At 38.4% G+C, this 23569-nt stretch overlaps 2 protein-coding genes and 1 long non-coding RNA gene across 5 annotated transcripts; 1 reads left to right on the forward strand and 2 right to left on the reverse strand.

Moving 5' to 3' along the window:
- Positions 1 to 102: 102 nt before the first annotated feature.
- LOC126621983 (probable F-actin-capping protein subunit beta) lies at positions 103 to 2961 on the forward strand. Its single transcript, XM_050290616.1, has 8 exons — positions 103 to 365; positions 538 to 608; positions 921 to 1034; positions 1242 to 1324; positions 1413 to 1486; positions 1611 to 1730; positions 2359 to 2454; positions 2651 to 2961. The coding sequence occupies exons 1-8, from the start codon at positions 237 to 239 to the stop codon at positions 2729 to 2731; spliced, it is 768 nt and encodes a 255-aa protein (XP_050146573.1). The 5' UTR covers positions 103 to 236; the 3' UTR covers positions 2732 to 2961.
- Positions 2962 to 4058: 1097 nt separating this feature from the next.
- Positions 4059 to 21380, reverse strand: LOC126621984 (truncated transcription factor CAULIFLOWER A-like). Of its 3 annotated transcripts, XR_007623244.1 has the most exons (8): positions 21009 to 21380; positions 6686 to 6767; positions 6207 to 6277; positions 6038 to 6137; positions 5300 to 5341; positions 4990 to 5212; positions 4666 to 4707; positions 4441 to 4546 (listed from the first exon to the last, which is right to left on the reverse strand). XR_007623244.1 is itself a non-coding variant. In XM_050290617.1 (7 exons), exons 1-7 carry the CDS (start codon positions 21191 to 21193, stop codon positions 4334 to 4336), a joined length of 735 nt encoding a protein of 244 aa, XP_050146574.1. In that variant the 5' UTR covers positions 21194 to 21377; the 3' UTR covers positions 4059 to 4333. The 3 variants fall into 3 exon arrangements, 2 of the variants coding, with proteins under 2 accessions (XP_050146574.1, XP_050146575.1); XM_050290617.1 differs by lacking the exon at positions 4990 to 5212 and having other exon boundaries at positions 4059 to 4546; positions 21009 to 21377; XM_050290618.1 differs by lacking the exons at positions 4441 to 4546; positions 4666 to 4707 and having other exon boundaries at positions 4989 to 5212.
- LOC126621985 (uncharacterized) lies at positions 10352 to 21002 on the reverse strand. The gene is made up of 2 exons (XR_007623245.1): positions 11358 to 21002; positions 10352 to 11002 (listed from the first exon to the last, which is right to left on the reverse strand). It is a non-coding gene; the product is annotated as an uncharacterized LOC126621985 (long non-coding RNA).
- Positions 21381 to 23569: the final 2189 nt, after the last annotated feature.

Below are 23569 nucleotides of genomic sequence, written 5' to 3' on the forward strand. Positions count from 1 at the left end.
AAAAAATTTAATTGAAAAAGTAAATATAAAGTGTATTAAGTATGTGAGGTGTATTCAATAATACGTGGGTGTTAATATAACAAGCCTAAAAAACTTCAGTGTGTGAGAGAGATTTGGAGAGGGAAACTCGGGTCAAACGAAACAAGGCGCCTCTTTTCTTTGTGCTTCGCTTCTCTGGAGTTTTATCAACCCGAACAAACAAACAAAAAAAAGGAAAAGAAAAGGAAAGAGGAAAAATGGAAGCGGCGATGGGACTGATGCGGCGGATGCCTCCCAAGCACACCGAGACGTCTCTCTCCGCCCTTCTCTCCCTTCTCCCTCAGCACTCATCCGATCTCCTCTCTCAAGTCGATCAGCCTCTCCAGGTTCTCCCCTGTTTGTTTCCCGAGAAAATCCTGTCCAATCCAATCCAATCCAATATTCACTTTCCAGTTTTCTTTCTCTTAGGGTTTCATAACAATCCCAAAAGCAACGGAAACGTTGTTCTGAAAATCGAATTTTAAAGTGACTCTGTTGCTCTGATTTACCAAAAAGCAGGTTTTGTGCGATATGGAATACGGGAAGGAGTTCATTCTGTGTGAATATAACAGAGATGCAGACTCTTACAGGTAATTCAGTTCTTTGTCAACTTTGATGGGTTCGTGTTAGATTTTTCATATATTATGCTTCAATTGCCACATTTTTGGGGGACATTTTAGAGGTAGCAGATCTGGCCTTGACTTGTGAATCTGGATGTTTGGTATATTTTTATGAATTTAATTTGATTTTTTTTGGGTTTTTATGCAGATTTATTGATGTGATTAGTGAAATGCATGTATAACTATGTAAACCAGTAGTTTAATTTTTTTGTATAATTGTTTCTGTTCTGTGAATTTCAATTGTCTATAGTGTTTTTTTCATGCTCCTATGTTTCCATGTAGATCACCTTGGTCAAACAAATATCATCCGCCGCTAGAAGACGGCAGCCTCCCATCTTTAGAGCTGAGGAAACTTGAAGTTGAAGCCAACGACATCTTTGCCATATATCGTGACCAGTGAGGTTCTTTACTTACCTCGTTCTTGCGTTATTCTTTGCAATGGTTTTTCTTTCCGTTATCTAATTTTCAAAACAGAAGAAGCAGCAATACAAGAAGCGAGAATGTGTAGAAAGTATCCTCGTGCAATTTATTTTAGCACAATGATTCAGTTCTTTGTTTTATTTTGAAGATTTAGTACAGCTTGATTGACCGGTAATTTGGTAGGTATTATGAAGGTGGCATTTCATCAGTTTATATGTGGGAGGATGATAACGAAGGTTTTGTAGGCTGCTTTTTAATAAAAAAAGGTCTGTTGCCTGAACTATCTCGAAGCACATAAAATTTATTTTCTGTTATATGCGTATTTGCTGATTTCAATTATTTGTGGGAATTTAGATGGCTCCAAGACAGGGCAAGGTCGGCGAGGTTATCTGCAGGAGGGGGCATGGGATGCTATACATGTGATTGAGGTAAACTCTATATTTCATGGAAGGAACAATGTAGATCTGTGGTGCAGGTGTTCATGCCGTCCTGACACTCCCACCCCTTTCACACTTACACTAATTGCCATTGTGGAACTTTTTTCTTACATAGGTGGGTCCGGAGGAGGAAGGAACAGCCCATTACCGTTTAACAAGTACTGTTATGCTGTCTTTGACCACAGATAATGAGTCGTCAGGGACATTCAGTTTGTCTGGATCAATTAGACGACAGGTAATCATAATCGATTTTAATTGTGGAAACAAAATTTTAAGAGGTACAAGGAAGTCAGTTTGGAGAGAAATGTTCTCCTTCGTCACCCCTATTTCTTCCTTTTCTTCTCTTTCTAAGAATGTTTAATTTTTCTTTATGCAATGTCTGGAATTTTCAAATTGTGGGCACCTACTATATCCGAATGAGTAATTCATCCATGTGATGTGAACTGTATATGTTTTGATATGAATTGGCATGGTCTAGCATCTAAATTGCTCTCGGAGATCAACATTGAAGTGATAAGCGTGTTTTGAACAGGAGGAGTTCGTATCAGGGAATTATTTCTCTTTTTTTTTTATTGCAAATACATATCATTTTTTAGCAAGTGAATGTGCTAGTGAACAACTCTTCTGTCTCTTTTGATAAGAGAGGAAGAACTTGATGTGCACCAAGGACAGAGCTGTGTAATCTCTGTGGGTCAACTTTAGGTGTATCGTGTTATACTGATGGACCTGATATGGTTTAAATTAATTAAGCAAAAGATTTGTAGTTTGAATGATCACCCAAAATCTGTTTTTCTATGCTGCCCTGCATGTACTATTTGTACGATATCTTGGGATGGATCAAATACTCCTTTTTGACATTGCAGATGAATATGCACCTGTCAACTGAAGAAGGCCATCTTTGTAACATGGGAAGAATGATCGAAGAAATGGAGAGCAAGCTGAGAAATTCACTGGATCAGGTACTGTGGTTCCTTACATGCGTATTTTACCATTCTTTGTGCCGCTCTATAGTTCTGATTATAGGATGTTTCAGCAAGTTATTGAACTAAGAGTCATGGCCCAGGCTTAAACTTTAGGCCATCACCTCTGAAACGGCAGAATGCCTCTTAAACTCTATCTGTGAAATTTTAAACTTTCATATTTCTGCTATGGCAGGTTTATTTTGGGAAGACGAAAGAGATGGTTTGCACATTACGACCGCCATCTGAAGTAGTGATGAGACTGCCCGACAGCTGATGAGGCATATTCTATAGTCTACCAAAAAGGGAGAATACGAGTAATTCACTAGGAGTCGGTTGTCAAACTTGCTTAACTGGGTGATTGGGGTTTCAGTGTACTTTGTGTGTATGACATTATTTTCTTTTGAAATTTACTTTCATATTGATTTGTTCCGCTTGGCCTTTCTGGCGTTGCACAGCGGAGAAGATGGCTGGTTTGTCAATCGAAAAGGCCTCATGTTTCTTTCATTTGTGTTACTAGTCGGTTATCTACACACAACTACACCAGATCAGACTGTTGTTGGGTGCAATCGATGGAGTTGCAACAACCAAATCAAGGGTTGCCTCTAAGCAAAGAGGTCTCTTGTACGTGTGGTCTAATTTTGGGCCCCAGAAGGAGATGCAAAGTGCGTTGAGTTTCGAAGCATATCAATGCACTGTGTAACAACGAACTGATTTTTAGGACTTAAAAATAAGAGTGTAAATACAAAATAACAAATAATGAAGAAATAAAAAATGATAAAACCAAATAACAAATGCAAATGGCCTTTTACTACGGTAGTAAAAAGGTGACGTGGATGGGGAAGAAAGGGATGGTTCCCTATGCAAAAAAAAATTATATTAAATGATTTTTTTTAGTTTTTTAATATTTAAGTAAATTTTTTAAAGAGTTCAGTTTCAAGCCACGTCACTATTTAACGAAAGAATTGACAAAAAACTTACGGAAGGTATGAAATTGTAAAAAATTCGTAAATGAGGTATGACATTGAAATTTTTTAAAGATGAGGTATAAAACTGTGACTGACCTAATAGTTGAAGTAAAAAAACAAAGGAATAACAAATGAAAACCAGCAAAGAAATAATAATTTATCATAGCCGCCACCAAAGACATAACAAATGATCATAACCAGCAAAGAGAGATCAATTAATCATAACCAAATGAATGAATTAATTAACGAGTGGAAATTACACGGAATCACTAAAAGCCAATTAAACTTCATCAAAATTAATGTATTTATAAATCCATTAAAATTCCTCCAAATCTCAATCGAATAATCTAAAGAAGCCTCTCGACGAGAAGTAGATTCGCCGGTGAAATCTTTTGGAATGACCCAAAACAACAATGTTCCCGTCCTCGGGATGAGCAGCTTCAACGTCGGCGGCACCTGTCTCGGCATGGCAGGACCCTGGAAGAGCTTGATAGCTTCCAAAATCGATCTTCCGGATTCTTTTCTTCATACTGCAATATCCGGAATTTTCAAATTGTGGCCGCAAAATTTATATGGATGAGTAATTCATTCATGTGATGGTAATCTGCAAATGTTAAGATATTAAGCGGCATGGTCTACCATGTAAACGGCTGTCAGCGTTTAAGTGATAAGTGTGTTTCTTACAGGAGGAAGTCATAACTATTTCTCTTGTTTTTTGTTGCAAATACAAATTGAAAGTTACAGCGAACAACACTGTCACTTGATAGTTATTAAGGGAATGACAGCAGTGTGAAATCTCGGTGAATCGAATCAGTTTTTGGACGATTGTGTTTTAATTAAGGACAATATTTGTTGTTTGAATGATCACCCTGCCCTGCATGTAGTATTTGTATCATATCCTGGGCTTGCAGTTAGTTGGTTTGGTCCGTGTCCGTGTCCGCGTTATGTTTTCTTTTTTCAGAAAGAAATAAATGAAGTTTGATGGCCGGAACATTGTCGTCGCTGCAGCAGCTGTTGGTGGTGGTGGTGGTGGTGTTATTAGCGGCGAAAGTGCTCTGCTGATCTGGTTCCTCGTCGGCAGCTCGGTCCTTGCTCTGCTGCTGCTTCAGCTTCAGTGCTGCAATCTAAAAAATCAAAGCCATTAAGCCACTGTGAGTATTTGTTTTTCGCTTGCTTTTCTATCACAATTTCTACCTTCATTTTTTCAGTAACTAAACAAATATATAATTATATATTTATACACCTCATTTTCTAGGAGAAGCTTCTCTTCTTTCAGCTGTTTTTCCTGTTCAGATTTAGAGCCATGCATAAGACACCAAATTCAAATCAACACTGTCAAAATACCTCTACAAATATTTGCAGCAACATATCAATTGCACCAAATTAATAATCAGTAACATAGAATATATAGATATATATGGCACCAGAAATGTAGTGATCAGACAACTGAGAATATAAGAAAAGTATTAGTGAACAGATATAGTTGATCTTAATTTACTCTTTCCCTCCCCTTCTCCGAAACCACAAAAAAAAATGAAGCAACAAAAATGCAAGTCCCTGCACGAACCTTGAGTTGTAGGGAGGGCATATCCACAGCACACATGGACTGCTCATCAGCACATGTGTAAAGTGGATATGCCCTCAGACAGATTGCAATTGGCAAGAGAATAGAATTAGAACCCCTTCCAATCTCATGAGCTAGAATGCAAATACAAATCTGTACTAGTAATAGTATACCAAAACTGGGCAGTAAAACCCCCTTCAATCTCCACTTTAACAAAGCGTATATCCTGCTAATTAATGTGAACACTCTTCAAAACATAAAACACTTTCTGCTCATAGTTGAAGTTTGATGATGTCAGAGAAAGAATGCATACCGTCTCGATAAGAGCTGTACAGGTTTCCGTCATCAGCTGTGTCTGCATTATCAATAGTACTCAACTCAAGTGAGTTTTTACCTCCAATCTATTAAAATTCCTGTACTTCCAATACACGACGCAAATTATATGAACACTTCACTTATCTGTTACTATTGTGTGTTTATTTCAATGATAGTCGAGTGACTCGAACCCATATTTTCTTTTCTTCATATTCCTAGTTATTTATGACACAGTAATTCCATAAAAAAATAACAGAATTTATATTAGTGCACACATACATTAGTCTCTGGAATTACTGGAATTACTGAAATTATCAAATATCAGTGAACTTCGATCGTGAAACACTGATGTTGTTACACTGATGAAATTACAGTTTCATGGATGAATCATATTGTTCACTCAAAAACCTGATGAAACACTGATGAAATCACACTGATGTTGTTCACTCAAAACCTGAAGAAATACCTTGATATATATCATGGAAACAATACAACTGACCACTAACACAATTGTCCAGAAATTAATACTTTTCACAATATTTACCAACTTCCAAAACTCAAGGACAAAAACATTATTGATCTTCGACGCAATCCCAGCTAGAAAAAGAAACTATATTCCGGCAATAGGTACTTCACTTAATTGAAAGAGCTATTGAAACCAGTCTAAGTGAAACCACACTGCTATATATTAGCTTCTTTTAATTAATTATGGTCTGAGTAGAAAAAGAGTTGCAACCTTTCTTGATCTTGTTCGTCTTAAAACTGCATCCAATTCCTCCTCAAGCTGGGTAAGCTCTGGAATATCTAGATTTTCAATGTCTTGTGCTTCCATATCACTGCAAACACATAATCAGACCCCCGTCATGTGGGTGAAATGCAACGAAGCTTCTATACATGATACTTACCTTTGAATCATTTTCAGAGATTGGTTAGCGCCTGTGCGGAGACCACTCCCTTCGGAATTATTCTTCTGCATCTGAGATTAGCAGAATGTGAAAAGAGACGATACGGTAAATGATAAACCTCTATTCTTATCCAGAGAACATAGGTTCAAAGTATTGCTACTGGTGTTTGTAACTATTTTGACAATGATACAAAACTTGAAGTCCTAACAAATACAGTAAATTGGTTGAACTGTTAGTTCAATTACTTCAATTTTATTTTCTCATGCTGTGTTATTTCAATAACTTCTTTCATGATCAATATGGGTGAGTATCACCGATAACTAAATTGGTTTCTTATAAGCCAACAACGTATATCAAGCTTACCGTTTCACCGAGCTCGATAACTCGGTGGATTAACATATAGGTGAATTCAATCTACAATTTAACATTTTACGAGTAATTTGAAAGTAATTTTGTGCAGAGTAAAACGTTTGACTAACCTTGTCAGTACCACCAGCATCCTTGGAAGCACCAATTTCCTCATCATTATGTATCTGGTAACGCTCGACAAGCTTTCCAAAACTGAAGTAATGAAGGTCACAAGGAAAAAAAAATACAAACCATAAGCAAGATTATTTTGTGCATTAATTAATATGAAAGAAATAAACCATCAATGATATACTTGCTGTAGAAGAAATAACATTTGTAAGAATATAATTCATATAGAAAATAGATTAAATTGGAAATAGGAGGTAGGGGCCAGACCATTTTAAAAACTAGGGAAAAACTTCCTTTTCTATTTTCTATTGTAAAATAACTCAAAACACGGCTCCTCTCATGTGTCGATTAAGAGTATCTATTACGTGTAAACCGTACAAAGTGAAAATTAGACTTAAGGATAGCATACTCTAATACCATATTAGAATGTGAATATCCAATCTAAATTGGACATACCAAGCGATAATTGGACTTTAAGGATGCCACATTAGAATGTGAATATCCAATCTAAATCAATTGTCCAGAGCACAAAGAGACAAGACCAACACATGTCCATATTCCCTTCTAATTTAGCCATGTTCCAAATGTGTACAAAATTCTAACCTATGGGCCTCGACAGTTGTGTGTGTCCTTGTTAAGAGTATCTCACATTAGAGATAGAAGTTTGGCAAAAGGAGTTTTGGATCTTTTCGCAATTGCCAATTGTATTTTAGATGCTTACACTATAATACTGGCTAAGCACATGTTAGGCTTAACAGAAACACTTGTTCTTAAGTAAGTGAGAGTTGTGACATTTTGGAGTATCTCTTGCATTAAGTGCTTAAAAGAACTTGAAGTTTCCATGTATTTCCAATTGGTTTTGCATTGAACATTCATAATCTAACATGGTACGTATTAGAGCTAAAATTAATAGATATCCTTGAATGGAAACATTTGAAACTATAGGGGATAAAAGTAAATTTTTGTGCAAACTACATGGACTAAATGTAGTTTGTCCTCGAAAGGAATGGCAATTTGTCTCCTTTGAGGTTAGATGTTGACCCTCTATGAGTTGCAAGAATCTTTAAAGATCGATTTTGGCTCTATCCGATGATTGGAAAGAGGAAGTGAGTTTCATGACAATATTATGTGTTTGTGTCTTTTCATGCACTTTTTTCCTTCCTTTTTTTTATGGGATGCTTTTTTTGTGTATTTGTTGTGGGCTTATGATCTTATCCAATACTTTATGTAAATAAAAACTCCCAGAGGGTTGGAAAGCCAATTAGAAGGGACTTGGATTATCTGCCCTCCTAGTTGTGGTGTCCTTCCATGCCCTCCTATTTTGTGCGGTCACGGTTAAACCACGTCAATATTTTATATTTTAATTATTTTTTGTCTTATTATCTTATTAAAAAATTAATATAAAATATTAACGTGGCTTAACCGTGACCGCACAAAATAGGAGGGCATGGAAGGGCACCAGAACTAGGAGGGCAGACAATCCAAGTCCAATTAGAAGAGCATATGAAAGGGACAGTTTTTAAGTATTCACTGTTCCATGCATATGGTCTATGGTCTAATATCTAACTGGATGGTCTAAATGTAAGGCGCGCATATGGTCGTATATGAAAACGACATTTACAATTTTACTCTAAATGTAAGGATCATATAGTCTAATAGCTTAGATGATAGTGTATTAGATTTTCACTTATACGTTACAGGTTCAAAACTTTCATATTTACCAAATTATTGTAAAGTTACGAACCTTCCTCCCTCTATTTAATAATAATAACAAAAGAAAACTCTGAATGTAAGGCTCATGCCATGACTACTTCGACAACCCTTCTAAACTTTGCAAGGGCTTAGAAGGAGTTTGGCTATTCTTCCACTTTTCTTATTTACATCAGACCATTTTGGCTCGCGTGTGAAGCTAAAGGGTCACACATACTCCACGATACCTAATATGCGTTGTCAAGGATCACATGTGCTCCACTCACCTAGTATGTGTTGCACACATGCTTGGCTTGAGTGTAGCCACTGTAATGAGATGTGTGACGTTGTGAAGAATTATCTGGCATAGGGATATGTAAATCCCTTGTCGTCTGGTAAGGATCTATAAGAAGTTGAGATACTCCCCCTATGTCCAAACAAGTTGGCACGTATAAATCTAACAATCTTCATACTTAACATCACTAATCACATTGTCTACGTATTAAGTTTGAAAACTCGCGATCACTAAATGGACGAGGGTACGAGGAGTTGAGTTATTCCTGTATCAGTAGTTTGTTTTGGACTGGTCTTTCACATTCTGGTTTGGTTTTGGAAGCAATGGCTAAGTTTCTCGAATCTCGGTCGGTTTTGTTTTACTCGAAGCCAGATGGCAAACAATGAGGTATGACAACCTAGGACTCTTCAGAGTCAGTGGATTATCATGCATACACATATTTCATGCACATATTTTATTAGAATGCATTCAAAACTTATCTCTATATTTATTGCATTCATTCTATGAAGTACATACTTGTGACCATCTTAACGTTCCCTAATATGAGTAACAGCTAATTAATTTCACATTTATAACCAGATCATATGTAATAAAACTTCTTTTTTTTTAAATTATAACAACATAATTTTTTTTATAAAAAATAAATTATTAGATGATTTTTTTTTTTTAACTTTGTCCATAGATTTTGATCTTGGTCCTCTCTTTCCTATATTTAAATATTTATAATGCTACATAAGATTTTTTTTGACGTTTATGAACAGATGTACCTTGGCCGCCCTTCATAGAATAGACTACATCTTTCTTCTTTCTGCAGTAAGAGTTCAAGATTTATATTCTTGTAATTAACATGGTCATTAGCCACAGAGTGAGGATATATACAAATATACTACTAATTACTATTTTATTTTTTAGTTTTTGAGTTCAAGATGGTTAACAAACCATGCAAATCGAACGAATAGAATCTTATTAACCCTAAAACGATATCAGATGCATATATGCTCAAGAGTAGACTTTGGCTACTCTGATCAATGATCCTTTCGCTAACTCACGTCATGCAACCAAACAAACTTCATCGATCTCATACATGCTCACGACATGCATGCATAGCAACTTAGACGTTAATCTTTAACTATTACCATACGACTCCTTCATTATGCAGGGAAACTTATCATCTCAACATATCGTGCTATACAATTTTTCAGTGAATTCTTGAAGGAATTCTATCGTGTGATGGAAACACCACTTTACATGTTGATGTGGTGTTACAGATTCACTCACAAATTCACCCGCGTATGCGTAAAACTATTAAAACATGAGAGTGTACCATAATATCGACATATAATAGCAAGTGTCACACACAACTTCCATCAGTCAAATGGTAATTATATTGATTAGTCACTATTTTAGTTGCTTATAAAAGCTAGTATTACTTCCTTTTCGCCACTTTGCATTCCATATCTCTTTGTTCACAAATTAGATGTGATCAGATAATTTACGAATGGTTGAGGTATGTGATAATCTAGTCGATGGTAAGATAAGGTATGTGATTGTTTCTCCAGTTACGGTGCAATGTTTTATTGTACTACTGAATTCAATAATCAATGAATATGAATCACACATTATTCAGATAAGAACTTGATCAATATAATTCAATGTTTGGCATCTTATGTTGCCAAATGGTTTGTGTGACATCCCACATCGCCCAGGGGAGTGATCCTTAAATGTATATTCTCATCCCTACCTAGCACGAGGCCTTTTGGGAGCTCACTGGCTTCGGGTTCCGTAGGAACTTCGAAGTTAAGCGAGAAGGAGGCCAGAGCACTCCCAGGATGGGTGACCCACTGGGAAGTTGCTCGTAAGTTCCCAAAAACAAAACCTTGAGGGAATGGTAGGAACTTCGAAGTTAAGCGAGAAGGAGGCCAGAGCACTCCCAGGATGGGTGACCCACTGGGAAGTTGCTCGTGAGTTCCCAAAAACAAAACCTTGAGGGAATGGTAAGCCCACAGTGGACAATATCGTGTTACGGTGGTGGAACGGGCCCGGAATGTGGTGGACCCAGGCCGGGATGTGACAAATGGTATCAGAGCCAATCCTTGGCCGGAAGTGTGACGACGAGGACGTCGGGCCCCTAAGGGAGGTGGATTGTAACATCCCACATCGCCCAGGGAAATGATCCTTAAATGTATATTCCCATCTCTACCTAGCACGAGGCCTTTTGGGAGCTCACTGGCTTCAGGTTCCGTAGGAACTCCGAAGTTAAGCGAGAAGGAGGCCAGAGCACTCCCAGGATAGGTGATCCACTGGGAAGTTGCTCGTGAGTTCCTAAAAACAAAACCTTGAGGGAATGGTAAGCCCAAAGCAGACAATATCGTGCTACAGTGGTGGAGCGGGCCCGAGAAGTGGTCTGCCCCGAGCCGGGATGTGACAAATTGGTATCAGAGCCAATCCCTGGCCGGAAATGTGCCGACGAGGACGTCGGGCCCCTAAGGGAGGTGGATTGTGACATCCCACACCGTCCAGGGGAGTGATCCTTAAATGTATATTCTCATCCCTACCTAGCACGAGGCCTTTTGGGAGCTCACTGGCTTCGGGTTATGTAAGAACTTCGAAGTTAAGCGAGAAGGAGGCCAGAGCACTCCCAGGATGGGTGACCCACTGGGAAGTTGCTCGTGAGTTCCCAAAAACAAAACCGTGAGGGAATGGTAAGCTCAAAGCGGACAATATCGTGTTACGGTGGTGGAACGGGCCCACCCAGGCCAGGATGGGACAAATAATTGTGACATCCCACATCATCCAGGGGAGTGATCCTTAAATGTATATTCACATCCCTACCTAGCACGAGGTCTTTTGGGAGCTCACTGGTTTCGGGTTCCATAGGAACTTCGAAGTTAAGCGAGAAGGAGGCCAGAGCACTCCCAGAATGGGTGACCCACTGGGAAGTTGCTCGTGAGTTCCCAAAAACAAAACAGTGAGGGTATGTTAAGCCCAAAGCGGACAATATCGTGTTACAGTGGTGGAACGAGCCCGGGATGTGGTGGACCCGGGCCAGGATGTGACAAATGATATCAGAGTCAATCCCTGGTCGGAAGTGTGACGACGAGGACGTCGAGCCTCTAAGGGGGTGGATTGTAACATCCCACATCGCCCAAGGGAATGATCCTTAAATGTATATTCCCATCTCTACCTAGCACGAGGCCTTTTGGGAGCTCACTGGCTTCGGATTCCGTAGGAACTCTGAAGTTAAACGAGAAGGAGACCAGAGCACTCCCAAGATGAGTGACCCACTGGGAAGTTGCTCGTGAGTTCCCAAAAACAAAATCGTGAGGGAATGATAAGCCCAAAGCGGACAATATCGTGCTACAGTGGTTGAGCGGGCCCAGGAAGTGGTCCGCCCTGGGCAGGGATATGACAGTTTGGTAATGCATTTCACATAAGTAAATATATATCGAACATAAGTTGAGTTATTGTTGTTGTCATTTGGCTCATCAACTACCAAGGTCAAATAAGTTAGGTTTCCAATTAGTGTTGGGAAAGGAAAAAAGGAATGTGCACTGGTTATTTCCCATAAGATATGGAAAATAGGTTTTCTTTGTAATTCCAATCAGTTCAGGATTAGGACATAGTTAGTTTTCCTCTAAATTTTATATTTGCAAGGAATGTAACCATCGGTCTACGTAGTATAAATAGGTTTGTTGAGGGTTGTTTATTCACATGAGTAGCAGAAAGAATACAAAGGTGTAGAGAGCCAAGAGTGGTAGAGAGATCTAAAGCTTAGTATAAGAGTTTTCAATAAGTTCTTGTAACGGAGTTGTTATTCTCCATAGTGCAGGTGATTTTCAAGAGAAATCACACGAGGAGTAGGAAAAAGTTCGCCGAACCTCGCCAAATTTGTTGAGTTTGTGTGTGGCGTGTTTACTTTATTTTTCATTTATCGCATAACACCATCTTATAAGTTTCCATAACACCAGAGACTATAGATAAACAATATCAACTCAGAGAGATAAAAATCAACAAATAGTATCGAGAGCTAAGGTTGTAGTGTTTTGAGATGGCAGGTGACAAGGCAAGCTCAAGTGATAACTTCACGTTATGGCAGAGGAAGATGAAGAATGTCTTGATTCAACGAGATCTGCAAGACGCTATTCTCAGAATAAAGAATGAGCCAATAGCACTAGGTAGCTTAACCTCTAAGCCACCGACTCCTAAATGTCTAACAACTTAACAGATATTACTAACTCAACCACGTTATCCTAAACGATACTGCCACATCTTCAACTCAACATGATGAGTCATCACTAAGCCCCAGTATCCTATCAATACCCCTCCCTCAAAACAAGGCTTGTTTCACAAGACTTCAACTACAAAAACACAAAAATTACACAACCAATTTAATAAGCATCATTACAAACACAGCAGAAGCAAGATTACAAATGAACCACCATTGGAAACTTGGATTTTAAGTCGATATAATTCTCCCAAGTCGCATCTTCTGGAGGATGATTTTGCCATTGAACTAGCACCTCGATTGTAGCTGAATTTCCCTTCTTGACTAACTTCCTTTCCAAAATCCTTACTGGCACATCTTGGAGTATCCCATCATCAGTGAGTAAGGGTAATTGAATAGTAGGCTGCACAGTAGGTCCCAAATGTTTCTTAAGGCATGAAACATGAAAAACTGGATGCAATTTAGATGTCTCGGGCAACTTGAGCTTGTATGCCACAGTACCAATATTGGCTAACACTTCAAAAGGGCCATAGAATTTAGGCTATAGCTTATGAAATGGGTGGGCAGCTAAGGACAAATGTTGATAAGAAACCAATCTTAGGTAAACCATATCTCCCACCGAAAAAACTCTCTCAGTTCTATGCTTATTGGCTTGGACAAACATTCTATTCTGAGCAGCTAACAGATTAGCTTTTAAGAAAGAAAGTATTCTGTTTCTCTGAAGCAAGCTCCTGTCAACCATCTCCAATTTTGTAGTACCATCTTTATATACTGGAACCTCAGGAGGTGACTACCTATAAACTGCGTCATAAGGACTCATTTTTGTTGCTGAATGATGGGCAGTGTTGTAACTCCATTCTGCCCATGCCCACCAAGTTGCCCATTTCTTAGGTTGTAGACTGCAAAAACACTTAAGATATGTTTCTAAGCATCGATTAACCACTTCAGTTTGATCATCGGTATGTGGATGACAGCCCGAACTAAAACACAGAGATGAACCTTGTGAAGCAAAGAATGCCTTCCAAAACTTACTCATGAAAACCGGATCCCTATCACACACAATTGAAGTTGGCATTCCATGGAGTTTGAAGATGTTTTCCACAAATAATTGTGCCATAAAAGTAGCAGTATATGGATGAGAAAATGGAAGGAAGTGAGCATACTTCGAAAGCCTATCCACCACCACCCGAATAACAGTTTTTCCTTCGCATTGTGGTAGCCCGATGATGAAGTCCATAGAAATATCAGTCCAGATCCTAGTAGGAATGGGTAATGGTTGCAATAAGCCTGCTGGAGCAAGAGTCTCATACTTTTGCTTTTGACAAACTTGACAATTTGCTACCATTTCCTTGATGTCTTTCTTCATGCCATCCCAATGAAAGGTTCTAGATATCCTCTTACAAGTTTTTAGAAACCCAACATGACCTGCAATAGGGTTGTAATGATGCTCCTCGAAAACTTTGCATTTCCAAGAACTTGCATAACTTTAACACAATTCAATCTTTGTACCTTAAGAACCCATTTTCCACCTTATACCTCAAAGTATGAAGCACTGTAGAATCAGAAGGATATAAAACTTCTTGAATCTTGCTTTTAATCCAAGTATCTTGCTCACTATCTCGTCTCAGATCATCTAACCAACTCAAATAAGGATAGGAAATAGCAGACAAGAACGTACTAGAACTCTGAGAGTGTTCATCAATGGGAATTTTGGAAAATGCATCAGCCACTTGGTTACACAACCCTGCTTATATTGAATTTCATAATCGAACCCCAACAATTTGGAGACCCACCTTTGCTGAAATGGGGTATTTGGTCTATTTTGGAGGAAGAACTTATGGCTATGATGACCTAGTTTGATGATAAAGTGTCTGCCAACTAAATATGACTGCCATTTCTTGATGGCATGAAGAATCGCCATCATTTCCCTTTGATATGCTGACAAAGATTGATTCTTCACACTAAGAGCCTTACTAGTAAATGCAATTAGTTTACCTGATTGCTGCAAGACAACTCCAATCCCAAAACCTGATGCATCAGTTTTAATGATGAATGGTTGGGAAAAATTAGGAAGGGCTAAAACCTGAGGAGACAAATAGCTCGTTTAAGTTCATTGAATGCAGTGGTAGCAGCCTTAGACCAATGGAAGTTGTTTTTCTTTGTGAGCACTGTCAATGAACATATTATTCTCCCAAACCGTGGAATGAACTTGCGATTGTAACCAATGAGTCCAAGGAAACCTCTAAGTGTTTTAATGGAAGTGGGGACAGGCCAGTTAGTAAGGGCTTCCAATTTAGAGGGGTCAACTACTACACCTTCTTGAGGGACAATATGTCCCAAATATTCCCTTAATAGTCTGACCAAATGCACACTACTTCTTAACAAACAGTGTATTAGGGTTGACAAAGACACTGTCATAATCCTACAATAGAATCTGTAACTCCACAGATTGTACAACAGTTAAGACATTTGGTTGTTGAATAATTCCCTCAGATTGTAACTGAAAAAGAAAAGCTCCTACCGAAGACTTGTTGCAATAGCTTCTCCATTTGAAAAATGGAGACATCCTGAATAACCTCAGTAGGTGTTTCAGGACTAGAGAGGCAATAAGTTGAATTTCCTTTTCAAAACTTCATGTACAATTTGTCGAAGTCCCAAAGAACTGGGTTAGGCGTTCTTAACCAATGCACCCCCAAAACAATATCACATCCCCCAAGTGGCATAGCATATAAATCAGTAACACACTGATAATCTTGTATCTTCAAAGATGCACCCCCTAAGGATCCCACAGTATTCACTTTTCCCCCATCAGCAATTTTAACACTAAATGAATGAGAAGTGTCCAATTGACCCCTAATCTTTTAACCAAAGATGAATCAATGAAATTATGCAAACTGCCTGAATCAATGAGAATAAACACAGAACAACTCTTAATGCTACCAACCACCTTCATGGTTTTAATAGATTTAGGAGTTGGAGTACCAAAAAGTGCACATGATGTGATTTCAGGTTCCAAATTGTCATTCTCAGAATTTTCAACATCACTAGAGGGTTGCAAATCAATAAGCAAGAGTTGTTTCTTCTCACAAGAATGTCCCCTAACATACATTTCTTTAAAATGAAAGCATAAGCCATGTTTTCTGCAATATTCTACTTCCTCTGGCGCTAATCTTCTAACATTTTCAATTCTTGGTTTGTTATCACCCATAGTCACATTAGCAACATTCTGGAAAAGAGTACGAAATGATGAATTACCAGAAGAACGCGAGAAAGGCTTGGATCTTTAAATCTGACAACTTTGCATCTAGCTGTTGAGCATAAGTTGTAGCTTCAAGAAGATTTCTTGACTTCAAAATCTTCACATCGTGCCGCAATTCAGATTTGAGACCCCCAATGAAGAAAGATTTCAAAAGAGAATGATTGATGTCTGATGTTCGATTGGCTAACCTTCTGAATTCCAAAATATAATCTCGCAACGAACCCGTTTGCCGTAATTTCACCAGACTTTCAACCGAATCCTCGAACTCAGATGGCCCAAATTCTTGACAAATAGCCCATTGTGAATTCCTCCCATTTGGGAAAATTAACCAAACAGTTCACCCATTGAAACCACTGAAGAAGTTCATCAAAATGGAAGGAGGTCATCTTCACTTTCTTGAAGTCTTCGTGTTAGGTACTCAAACCCAAGGGAAGAGCCCAACCCAAAAGACTAGCCTGATAGGCGGGAGGACCCCAAGGACTTAAGTACCACTACACCATTTTTGGTGTAGCCGATGTGAGATCATAACATTACACCCCCCTTCAGAAGACCCGACGCCCATGACGGCCCTTACTCTGGTGGCTTTCACTCTTAACAGCGGCGCACCCTCTAGTCGTCCCTTTAAGGTAGCCCTTTCCAGGTCGCCCCCTCCGCAGGTCGAGACCCGACGCCCACGGCAGCCTTTACTCTGGTGACTTTCACTCTTAACAGCGGCGCACCCTTTGATTGTCCCGTTAAGGTAGCCTTTTCCAGGTTGCCCCCTTCGTAACGTCAGGAACCTAGGCTCTAAGTTCTCATCTTCAGAAGTATCAGTATCACACAAAGGTTGCACATCAATGAGCAATAATTGTTTCTTCTCACAAGTATGCCCTCTAGAATATTTCTCCTTACAGTGAAAACATAACCCATTTTTTCTACAATATTCCACTTCTTCAGGAGTTATTTTCCTAACATTCTCATATTTCAATTTGTTATCCCCTATATGCACATTACCCACATTCTGTAAAGGAGATCGAATTGCAGAAGTACCAAAAGAACGAGAGAATGACTTAACCTTTAAATCCGAAAGCTTGGCATCAATCTGCTGCGCATAGGCCGTGGCTTTAAGAACATTTCTTGGCTTCAAGATCTTGACATCATGGCGTAATTTAGCTTTAAGACCAAGATTTCAGCAAAGGAGATATCAGATGTGCGATTTGCCAAACGTCTGAATTCCAGAATATAGTCCCGCAATGTCCCTGATTGCCTCAATTTAGCCAGACTTTCAGCTAAATCTTCGAATTCTGATGGTCCGAACTCTTGACACAAAGCTACTGTGAATTCTGCCCAGGTAGGGTAATTGACTACACAATTCGCCCATTGGAACCACTGAAGGGGTTCGCCTTCCAAATGGAAAGAAGCCATCTTAACTTTCTTAGAATCATCGATGTGGAAAAAATCGTAAGTGTTCGGCCTTCTAAATCCACGACAAGGGTTCATCACCATCACCAAAACGGGGAAAATCCATTTTGATAAATAGGGGACGTTGATGGAAAGATTGCAAATGCAGATCAGGCCGATCGAAATTGGGTGGAAAATTAGGGTTCATACCTGGTGGACAATTGGGATCAGAACGTGTTGCTTCAGAGGATTCGCCATTCAATCCACTACACGTCATTGATAATGATTGGATTTGCTGCAGAATCAACTCAATCGCAGCTCAAGATTTCGATCGCAATTCATGGACTTTTTATTTGAATTCGTCGAACAAAGTATCCAGCTTGGAGACGACGCGCGCCTTCATCGGTCGTTTGGAAGTAGCGCGAGGCATACACGAGAAAGATTGAGGAGGATCGACACTGGCTGATACCAATGTTAGGTACTCAAGCCCAAGGGAAGAGCCCAACCCAAAAGACTAGCCTGATAGGTGGGAGGATCCCAAGGACTTAAATACCACTGCACCATTTCTGGTGTAACCGATGTGGGATCATAAATACTGAAGAAATCGAAATAGTGCTCCGTTTTAAAGGTCCACACCAATGGTTCATCCCCGTAGCCGAATCGGGGAAAATCCATCTTAAGAAACGAAGGCCCTTGGATTCGAAGAATTGGGAACTAAATCGGAGCGAAAAAAAAATTAGGACCTAGATTGGTATTCATCATTTCTTGAAGAATCGGATCGGAATGGGTGTCTTCTGACGATTCACCGATAGAACCACTACCCTTTGTGGATAAAGATTGCAACTGTTGAAGAATCAACTTGTGGGCTGCACGATATTCTTCTCTGGATTCTCTTAATTCATTTCTGGATTCCTTTATTCGTTCTGTAAATCAACGAACAAAGATTCGAGCTTCCATACACGAGTATCCATGGTTCTTTTGGAAGCAAGGCGAGTCATACACGAGGAAGGATCAAGTAAGATCGAAAGTACTGGCTGATACCAATGATACAACCCAAGCTCTGCATCTCACTCAATGTACAGTAACTGAGTATTTCTTATTGCCATCAACAAATCAACAACCTTCCCTATACAATCTTTCCTAATATAGCGCTAGGTAGCTTAACCTCTAAGTCACCAACTCCTAACTATCTAACAACTTAACAGATATTACTAACTCAACCATACTATCCTAAACAATACTACCACATCATCAACTCAACATGTTGAGTCATCACTAAGCCCCAGTATCCTATCAAAAAGAACCATAGATGTGCAGTAGAATAAGTTAGACATAAGGGCGAAGAGCACTATCAAGCTACATCTTGTTGACAATGTGATAGGTCGATGAGGATATGAGCGCTAAAGAAACATGGGAGAAACTTGAGAAATTTTACAAAGGGTAAGACTTTATCCAACAAACTTTTCTTGAAAGATGAACTTCTCGATCTTCGGTTGGAAAAAGGTGGAGATTTGCAATATATATTCCAAAATTATGTTACCAATTTATCAAAGATGGATGTGAAGTATGAAGACGATGATATATAAAATGCTCTTATTGTTGAGATCTATTCCCCTTTCGTTCAAGCACTTCAGAACAACACTTGTGTTCGGTAAGGATTTCTCAAGAGAAGTCACACGAGCAGGCAAAGTTCGCCGAACATTGCTAAATTCTGTGTGTTTGAGTGTGGTGTGTTTGCTTTATTGTTCAACGTTTCGCATATCATCATGTCATAAGTTTGCATAACATGGGAGAATATATATCGATAACATGATCGACCAAGGGAGATTAATATCAACAATTGTGATGATTTAAAATAGTTTCAAAATATAAAACCCAAATTGATCGATATTTTTGGTTCAATGAGAAAAACTTACATGAATTGAAAATCCTAAAATGTCGATATCTTCAACAATACGACGTTATGTGAAAAACTTAAAATGTGTGACATCATATTATTAAGTATATTATTAATCTAGAACAAAACAATAGTGTTCCTAGAGTATAAGCAAGTTTTTCTCATATTGGAAGCATCTATACTTGCATATATCCACCTAAGTTGGGGAAAAGAGCATCCACTTTTTCCCCATAGAATATTAACAATGAAGACGAAGAAAAAGGAATAATATTAGGCTGTTAGCTAATATATAGTACGCACCGTCACTGTCTTATTAAGTACATATACAGTATTCATATAACAACTCGGTACTCCCTCATGGCCTTTGAAGAGACAGATGCTCTCTAATTAACAATGAAGACGAAGAAAAAGGAATAATATTAGGCTGTTAGCTAATATATAGTACGCACCGTCACTGTCTTATTAAGTACATATACAGTACTCATATAACAACTCGGTACTCCCTCATGGCCTTTGAAGAGACAGATGCTCTCTAATTAACAATGAAGACGAAGAAAAAGGAATAATATTAGGCTGGTAGCTAATATATAGTACGCACCGTCACTGTCTTATTAAGTACATATACAGTACTCATATAACAACTCGGTACTCCCTCATGGCCTTTGAAGAGACAGATGCTCTCTAATTAACAATGAAGACGAAGAAAAAGGAATAATATTAGGCTGTTAGCTAATATATAGTACGCACCGTCACTGTCTTATTAAGTACATATACAGTACTCATATAACAACTCGGTACTCCCTCATGGCCTTTGAAAAGACAGATGCTCTCTAATTAAGGGAAAGGGATCTCCGGATCCCTTCCTCCTAATTCATCAAATTAGAAAATCTGTACCGTTCAAATTTGATTAAACAACTACAAATAGAAGCTCATTTCAAAATTATACGTTGAATATTTACAATGTACCAACACGCAAAACATATTATACAGGTGGCAGTTTCTGCCAACCCAAATTTTATTTAGTATTTTAATTACTTTTGATGATGATCGCGCTTCAATCCGAATACAAATAATTTAGGTACCTCTAAAAGGTGTTCATTCGTTACTTATCAACGGTGGACGATGGATGCAGCAGTGGCTCCAATTAATCTCTTGTATGTTCTACACACACCATAGTGTTGTAGATGCATTAGCTAACAAAAATAATAATAATAATAGTGAAAGCTAAGTCAGTGGGAAATTTAGTCCAATTGCGAGCGTTGGAAAGTGATATGGGTAGGAGAAGTCTGGAAATTCAGAAGTCGAAACCCCGAAAGGACAAAGAATATCGAAAGCTAAAGATATTCATGGGAACGATATTGATATCAACGAGAATACATCCACAGAAAATAAATTAAATAAAATTCATGGATCCATTGATTGGTAAATTTTTAAATTACAAGATGGTAGATAGCAGCCTACCACTGCAAACAGATACATACAACATACAGAAGAAAGAAAAAAATAAATAAAAAAACAAAAAGTAACACAGTAGGGAGCAGTAAGGCGGTGGAAGGAAGAAGAAATTAAGGGGGGCGTACCTCTCGCCGCTACAGAACTCGTAGAGCCTCCCCTTGGGGGAGAAGATGACAAGGCCGACGTCCACCCCGCAGAGCACGGACAGCTCACGTGCCTTCTTTATCAGCCCGGTTCTCCGCTTCGAAAACGTCACTTGCCGCCTGATCTTGTCGTCGATTCGCTTCAGCTGCACCTTCCCTCGCCCCATCACTTGCTGCTCTCGCTTGATCTTAATTTCGCACTCTCTCTCTCTCTCTCTCTCTCTCTCTCTCTCTCTCTCTCTTGTTTCCCTCTCTAGTTTCCGCCAGCGAAAGGTAAAACCTTAACCATAACCCTACAAAAAGCAGCACCAGCGAATGCGAAAGAAAACCAAACAAAAGAAACAAACAAACAAAAAAATGAAAAAGGAAAGAGGGGTTTTTCACTTTTTTACCAAATTTCATGCCTCCGTCTGCTGAATATCGGCTGGATCTCTGGCCGCCACGTGTGCCTTCCTCCCGCGGTTAATCATATATTTTAACAGCTCGATTGATGACGGTCATCACTGAGCCTAATTTCGAAAACATGGAAAATGTGACCGACCCCGCAGTCTTCTCCTCGATCTATTTACTTCTTCAACTCGGGTGAGTCCACTCGTTTCAACTCAGTAAAGATATTTTGAATGAGGACAGTACTCGATGGGAAGAGAGAGATATAGTGGGAGAAGCAGAGGATAAATACTCTCAAAAATAAATGAGATTGTGCCGTTTCTGTTTATTGGTGAAATTTTTTTTTTTTTTTTTTGAAAGCTGTTTATTGGTGAAAATAGGAAATGTACCAGGAACCAAAGAGGAAAGTTTTACTTTTGGTGCACACGTCAGCAAGGGAACTGGCAGGTGCTACTTGAGGATGCCAGCAGAGGAAATAGGATAATTTTCAGCGATTTTTCGGAACAAAATAAAGGTATTCTATTAGGACTTCTTCGACCGAAATGTTCAGAATGCCAAAATAGCCATAAAATCGTCTCTAATTAAGGGTCATGTCAAAGGGTTCGTGGGCTCTATTGGACAAAAAAGAGTCAAGGGGCCAACCAGCCAACCCAAATGAGCCAGCCAGCCGGTCCCAGGGCGGGCTGGAATTCAAAAAACAACAATCAGTTAGCCGTTATTTTTTATTTTTATTTTTTTGCAATTTTTTAAGCTGCATTTTAAATAGTCTAACATAAGCCAACATGACACGAGAAAGAAATAATCTCAGCTTATTAAGTTTTTTTTACTCTCTGCTTGATGCAGATTAAGATTAGTGTTTTTTTGTATTATTAGTACTAAGATGATGAAAGATAAATTGATTGTCACCTAATTATTCTCAAATTTGAACTTAAAACATTTTATTTACAATAAAAGTTTTTAGTATTTTTTTCAAACTATTCTTAGTCTGATCAATTAACGCCCTTTGTGTTCTATTAATTTTCACTATTTTTTGTTCTTATTTTTTCACTTTGATTCTAAAATTAGGAGTAACTCAAATTTCTTTATTTATTTTCTATTAATAAGAATTACTAAATTAGCAATATCTTGTCTTGATGTTAAGGGTAAGTAGCAGTTCACTTTTGCTTTTGTCCCATCAAATCACGTCCACGGTCCACATATTTTCCATAATTACGTATATCAAATTTTATGGAATTTATCCTGTTTTGGAATTAGCGGTTCTTTGTAATACGTCCCTATCGGCAGAGGTGGAACACCCACTAGATCCTTTTTAGATTCTCTTTTTGAAGATCTTGAAAATTCGTAAATTATGTGCATTTATTATATATCGTACGATCATTTTTTATCAAGTATTATTTATGTTTAATTTTAAATAAAAAAATTTAAAATGATTTATAACCTTACGATGTACGATAAACAGACATGATTCACGAATTTCCAAATTCATATAAAAATGATCTGACGAGGATCCGGATTCGTGGGAACACACCCCCCTTTTTATTTTAGTACAACAATATATTTTACATTAAACTCATCTTCACTTATATAACTATTTTAACAGCTCGATTGATGACGGTCATCACTTAGCCTAATTTCGAAAACATGGAAAATGTGACCGACCCCGCGGTCTTCTCCTCTTCTATCTATTTGCTTGTTGAACTCGGGTGAGTCAACTCGTTTTAACTCAATTAAGATACTTTGAATGAGGACAGTACTTGATGGAAAGAGAGAGATATAATGGGAGAAGCAGAGGATAAATACTCTCAAAAATAAATAGGATTGTGCCGTTTTTGTTTATTGGTGAAAATAGGAAATGTGTTGTAAATATTATGTGGATGGTCCACATAAATAGTTTGTTACTATTTATGCACAGTATTTTCACTATTCATTTGTGGAAAATTTGTAAAGTGAATAGTGCTTTCTTTTGTTTATATAAAGGAAGAAGAGGAATGAAGTGAGGGGAGTTCACGGGAAAGAAAGAGAGGAAGGAAGGAAGAGGAAGAGAGAGAAGGAAGAGGAAGAGAGAGAATAAAGGAAGATGAGAGGAGATAATAGAGAGAGTTATCTTTGTACTCCTATTATTTCAAATTATAATGAAAGCACCACTGCTGCCCCGA

This window comes from Malus sylvestris, chromosome 5 (assembly GCF_916048215.2).
Source record: "Malus sylvestris chromosome 5, drMalSylv7.2, whole genome shotgun sequence".
Taxonomy (NCBI): Eukaryota; Viridiplantae; Streptophyta; class Magnoliopsida; order Rosales; family Rosaceae; genus Malus; species Malus sylvestris.

Excerpts from the sequence above, each read along its gene's own strand:
- LOC126621983 (XM_050290616.1), top strand. The coding sequence starts at position 237 with ATGGAAGCGGCGATGGGACTGATGCGGCGGATGCCTCCCAAGCACACC. Across the intron at positions 366-537 it reads AAGTCGATCAGCCTCTCCAG|GTTTTGTGCGATATGGAATA; the intron begins GTTCTCCCCTGT and ends ACCAAAAAGCAG. Across the intron at positions 609-920 it reads AGAGATGCAGACTCTTACAG|ATCACCTTGGTCAAACAAAT; the intron begins GTAATTCAGTTC and ends GTTTCCATGTAG.
- LOC126621984 (XM_050290617.1), bottom strand. The coding sequence starts at position 21,193 with ATGGGGCGAGGGAAGGTGCAGCTGAAGCGAATCGACGACAAGATCAGG. Across the intron at positions 6,768-21,008 it reads GAGTTCTGTAGCGGCGAGAG|TTTTGGAAAGCTTGTCGAGC; the intron begins GTACGCCCCCCT and ends TCATTACTTCAG. Across the intron at positions 6,278-6,685 it reads ATGCTGGTGGTACTGACAAG|ATGCAGAAGAATAATTCCGA; the intron begins GTTAGTCAAACG and ends TGCTAATCTCAG.